The 5,265-nt window shown below is 60.2% G+C and overlaps 1 protein-coding gene across 1 annotated transcript; it reads left to right on the forward strand.

The window, feature by feature from the left end:
* Nucleotides 1–182: 182 nt before the first annotated feature.
* LOC104468087 (protein AF-17-like) lies at nucleotides 183–4,974 on the forward strand. The gene is given in 8 exon segments (XM_010082099.1): nucleotides 183–378; nucleotides 658–846; nucleotides 1,033–1,121; nucleotides 1,528–1,696; nucleotides 1,699–1,870; nucleotides 2,000–2,108; nucleotides 3,528–3,905; nucleotides 4,930–4,974. Coding segments are annotated over 8 exon segments (1,347 nt in total).
* Nucleotides 4,975–5,265: the final 291 nt, after the last annotated feature.

Below are 5,265 nucleotides of genomic sequence, written 5' to 3' on the forward strand. Positions count from 1 at the left end.
TGGGATGGGAGGGGGCAAGTTTGCTTTGCCAGGACCAGCTGGGGCTAAGAGGAGGGAGAGCTCTCCTCCTCGGCTTCCCTTCGCGAGGCTGCGGCTGGGGGGGGTGGGGCGCTGGGAGGGATGCGGCTATTCCCTATTCCCGGTGTGAAGCGGATGAGCACTGGGAAGAAGGGAGCAGAGGAATGCAGGTGCCGACTGGGGAAGCATCTCTGACGTGTCCCCAACCCTTCCCCAGGTCCCCCATCAGCAGCTTGCCGACCCTCTTCGACCAGACGGTGTCGTGTAGCAGCAGCGGGCAGCTGGAGAATGTCCCCCAGGCCACCCCCAACATCGAGCAGCTCCTGGAGAAGCAGGGCAACGGGGAAGCCGGCGTAAACAGTGAGTCACTCAGGGCACGGGCTGTGGGAAGAGAGGTCCTTGTGCGTGTTTGTGTGGGAGCCAGCTGGGATTTTGCCCACGGGCAAAGGAGCCGGGTGGGGGACAAAGCGCTAGTCTGTGCCATGGGGGAGTAGCTGGCAGTGGGACTGGGAGCTGGGGCCAGTCTCCTCCCCCAGTGTGGTCTAATTGCAGTACCTCCTGTGGATCCCCTTCTCCTCTGTCTCCTGTCCCCCATTCTCTCCGCTGACCCTGTCCCCTTCCCCGCTCTGTTCCCTGCAGTTGTAGAAATGCTCAAAGCCCTGCACTCGCTGCAGAAGGAGAACCAGCGGCTCCAGGAGCAGATCATGACGCTGACAGCCAAGAAGGAGCGTTTGCAGCTCCTTAACGTCCAGCTCTCTGTCCCTTTCCCCGTGGTGACCAGCAGCAACGGCCCGGGCAGCCAGGCCCAGTACATCCTGCCTCCCAACGGTGAGGGGACCGGTGGGAAGCATCACCCTGTGCCCTGGGGTGGTGGGCAGGAGGGGGTCCCAGTGGGGAGGATCTGACCCATTTATCTCTCTGTAGCTACTAGCAGTATGCTCTTCCCTTGCTATTGCTGTGGCAATGTCAGGCTCCACCCCTGACTCTGCATCCTCGCTTCTTTCCTCCCTGCAGTCTGCAACAACGATTCCCTGAGCATCAGCAAGAGCCCCCCATGCAAGAACAGCTTCGGGATCGAGAACTCGCTCTCCACTTCCTCTGAGGTACACTGGCCACCGCGTCCGTCAGCCAGCTGGGAAGGGGCCTGGGGAGGGAGCAGAGCAGCGTAGTCCCAGCGCTCTGATATCCAGCTCATCAAGCCTTGTCGTCAAGGCCCAGAAATCAGGTTTCTTTCTCTGGAGTGCCCGTTCTTCAGTTCTTCTCAGTGCTGAGGGTCTGAGTAGAGAGTAGCTGAGGCTGGGAGCGTGAGGTGAGAATGCTGTAGGTGATTCTGACCCCACTTCCAGAGATCCAGCCGAGCATGTCTGAGTTCTGGGACCCTTCTGAGCATACACCTCCTCTCACAGCCCCCTTCCCACCTCCAGCTCCTGCCCAGAGCACCCCTGGAGCTGAGCTGACCTTTTCACAAGCTGCCCCAGTCCGATGCTCTTGTGTCCGTTTCTCCCCCAGGACCCTCATTCAGGTTGCCCCAGCAGGAGCAGCTCTTCCCTGTCCTTCCACAGCACTCCTCCGCCCCTGCCCATGCTGCAGCAGAGTCCTGCCTCGCTACCCCTGCCCGGGGTGCAGCAGGTGAATGGCCTGGCCAGGGTGGCAGGCAGCGGGCTGGGGGGAGGCAGCACGGATCCACGGTGCCCATGGTGGACGGCCTGATGGGGACCCTGGCAGGAGGCCAGCAGATGCCCATCAACGGGATCCTGGGGAATCTGAACGGAGCTCAGGCCGCCCAGCCTCCGAGCGCGCTGACGCAGGCGAGCGGGCCTCCGACCTTGCAGCTCTCCACCAGCCTGAGCAGGTGAGGACGGGGAGCTCGCGGGGACAGCCCTGCCCTCTCCAGCAGAAGTTTAGCAGGAGGGAGGGAGGCCCTGTGTGCACAGGACCGAGGCGGGCTGCGCTGACGTTCCCTGCCCTGCTCCCCTCGCAGCGTGCCCAGCCTGAGTCCCCTGACAGAGCAGCAGCGGCACGTCTTGCACCAACACGAACAACAGCTCCAGCAGCTTCAGCAGCTCCTGACTTCCCAGCCGCTTAATCCGGTAAGTGTGCCTGCTGGCACCTTTTATCTGATGAGCTGTTTCATGGGAAAGCATCCGAGCAAAGAGCAAAACTTAGGGCTCCCTGCTTCGTGCGAATCCCCTGCCCGCAGGGCTGCCGTCACGTGCCTTTTCCTTGGCTCCCGGCTGCTGCGGGTGGAGTGAGGAGAAGAGCTTTCGGCAGGAAGGTGGGGCACCTCCTCAAGGGAGGGAGATGGGGCATTTGAACTTTTTCATACAAAGGAAAAAATTTAATCTGGGTTTCCCACATCCTGAGGGTGTGAGAACGTGGCAATGCTAAGCCACCGTAAAATCAGGAGTGCTGTTACCTCCTCCAGAGATCTTTGAATGCAAATCATGTCTGCTCCTGCTGCTGCCAGCACGCTGGTCTCTGGGCTTGCAGATGTGCTGAGGCCCACAGGAGAAGATGAACTCGCTTGAGGACGCTACTTGAATTTAGAAAAGAGATAAGCACCAAATTGCTTAGTCCCGAGGCAGGTGAGCTGTGTCTGGGCACATTGACCTGGCAAACCGGAGATGCCGGGGGGACTGTGTGGGCAGCTGAGGACTTTGGGGTCAGGAAAAGGATCAGGCAGCTGCTCTGAGGATCTTGGCTCTGTGCCTGCATCCTCTCAGGTCAAACAGCAGCCCCGTTGCAGGCTGGTGTGGGGAGATGGTAAGCAAGCCCCTGGGTGTGTAAAAACCCCGTTCACTTCCCTGCAGAAAGCTCTGTGTGTCCCTCCCCTGCGGTGGAGTTGCACGGGAGCGCTAACAGCTCCTGTCAATGGAGCTGTGCTCATTTGTATCTCCCGTGAACCTGGCCCGTTGCTGTGGATGGATTTCTGGGTCAGTCTATTTATAACTGGGGAAAAGCAAATTTCGAAGAGCTGCTCTTTACAGCAGCTGATGTCACTGTGTCATCAGCTGCATCCCTGTGAGTACGGGAACAATGTCAGCTCTCAGCCTGCTGCTCTGGTCGATGGTTGCTATAGTGATTTCCGCAGTTGGGTTGGATTCGAGGGCGTCCCTCCCGGTGCAGGTGAGCTGTGGCCCTGGTCCCTCCGAATCCGGCTCAGCTACACCGAGCCTGTGGGTCAGGGCTGAGCTGTGAAGCAGGACGGGCTGGGAAAGGCAATGAGCAGCCAGCCTAGAAACTCAGGGTGGTGAATGCCCCAGACTTCAAATCCATGGGCCGATTGATTGGAAGGGTCACGAGCACAGGCTGTGAATAAACACAGGACAGACTGCTCCTCTCTCTACCTATAGCGATGAGATGGAGGGGATGGACTTTCTCCCTGTCCCCAGCAGCACTGCCTGGAATGGAGCGTGCCCCTGTGCTTCCTGGCTCCTTTGTATGAGGTGTCACCTCTTCCTGAGCCCTGTGTCCCTCCTTTGACAGCTCTTCCTCGCCCTTCCCCGCAGGAGCAGCAGGCCCTGGTGTTCCAGATGATGCAGCAAATCCAGCAGAAGAGGGAGCTGCAGCGGCTGCAGATGCCCAGCTCGCCCCAGCTGTCCATGCCCAGCCTGCTGGCCGCCACCTCCGCCCCCCTGCACTCCAGCGCCAGCGCCCTGATGACCTCAGCCCCCCAGCCGCCCCCCAGCAGCAGCTCTCTCCTGGCCTCCCTCTCCCCCCAGCAGCTCAACCCTAGCAATGCCCTCCTGGCCCCCCAGGCCACCCCACCGCTCAGCGCTCCTGGGAACAGCCTCCTGGCTTCGGGGACAGGCATCCCACCCGTCCTCACAGCACAGACTAACCCGTTTCTCAACCTGCAGCCTGATGGCAACACCCCGAAAGGAACGGTGCGTATGCTGCTAGCACTACCCTAACCCCGCCAGGCTCCTGGTGCTAGGCGCTGTACAGCCCCGGGCAGAGACACCCTGCGCTGCCGCTAACGTGGGGGAGCAAGGGCACCGCGTAGGCGACAGAGCCAGGACGCCTCGCTGCATCCCTGGCTAGCCAGGGTCACGTCCTGATCCTGCCTCTGAGGACTTCTGTAGGGCCCAGGCAGGGTCGTGGGTAGGCGCAGAGGCTCCCGAGGTGCCGTTCCCCGGGTGTGCGCACACCAGACTCGCTGCAGGAGCCAGGCAGAGACAGGCTGTAGGTTGGTCTCCGTTATCCCTAGGACTTGGATGGGACAATGTGCCCCTGGCAAGTGCTGGCCCCTGGCAAGTGCTGGCCCTGCTGGAGCCTCGTGAGGAAATGCGAAGGTGACTGCATGTTGAAACCCAGGGTTTAGAAGGAATCTTACACCCGAGAGGAGAGGTTTTGAGGAGGTTTACAGCCTCTCTGTACTGGCTGTAGGTTGGTCTCCGTTATCCCTAGGACTTGGATGGGACAATGTGCCCCTGGCAAGTGCTGGCCCCTGGCAAGTGCTGGCCCTGCTGGAGCCTCGTGAGGAAATGCGAAGGTGACTGCATGTTGAAACCCAGGGTTTAGAAGGAATCTTACACCCGAGAGGAGAGGTTTTGAGGAGGTTTACAGCCTCTCTGTACTGGAACACCAGTGTCTAGGGACTGATGGTGGGATATTTTCATCTCTCCTCCATCCCCCCCGGCCGATGCCTGTACCCAGAAGGTCCAGCCCTGGCTGGAAACATTTAGGAGCCAAAGGCCAGAGTCAAGGGACCAGTTCAGCCTGAACTGGGCAGAGGGGAAACCCGGGGCTCCCGTGTCTCCGTTGATGTCGGAGGAGCCCGCGAGGTTGCGGTGAGCAGGGCCAGGTCCGCAGCACAGCAGGGCTCTCTGCTTCTGCCACTCGTGTTGCTGCCCGTCCGGTACTGATACCTGTCTCCTCTACGTCTCTTTTTCTGTTTGTTTTTTAAAGAGCATGAATGAAAAGGGAGCTCCTCTTACCCAGGACAAGGGCTAAGCTCCCCCCTCACCCTGAGCAAACCAGCAGCCAACTCCTCTCAGCCAGGGGAAAGTGGCTTTCCGCAGTCAACCTTGGTACTGTTAGAGCAATGAGCACAAGGCTTCCGAGAAGCATTTCCTGCCGCTGGGCAATGCCAAGAGGTGCTTCGGAAGACAGCACGTCTCTGACCAAGCCCTGGTATCGGGAGGAGCGAAGGTGGGGGGGCCGCCTGCCGCCCTGGTCCGTGCCAGACGCTCAAAGTGAAGCTGTGTTTCCACGCAGAGTGGAGGAGAGAGTTCGCACCAGGTG

The sequence above is a fragment of the Pterocles gutturalis genome, unplaced genomic scaffold (genome assembly GCF_000699245.1).
Source record: "Pterocles gutturalis isolate BGI_N339 unplaced genomic scaffold, ASM69924v1 scaffold14719, whole genome shotgun sequence".
Lineage (NCBI taxonomy): Eukaryota > Metazoa > Chordata > Aves > Pterocliformes > Pteroclidae > Pterocles > Pterocles gutturalis.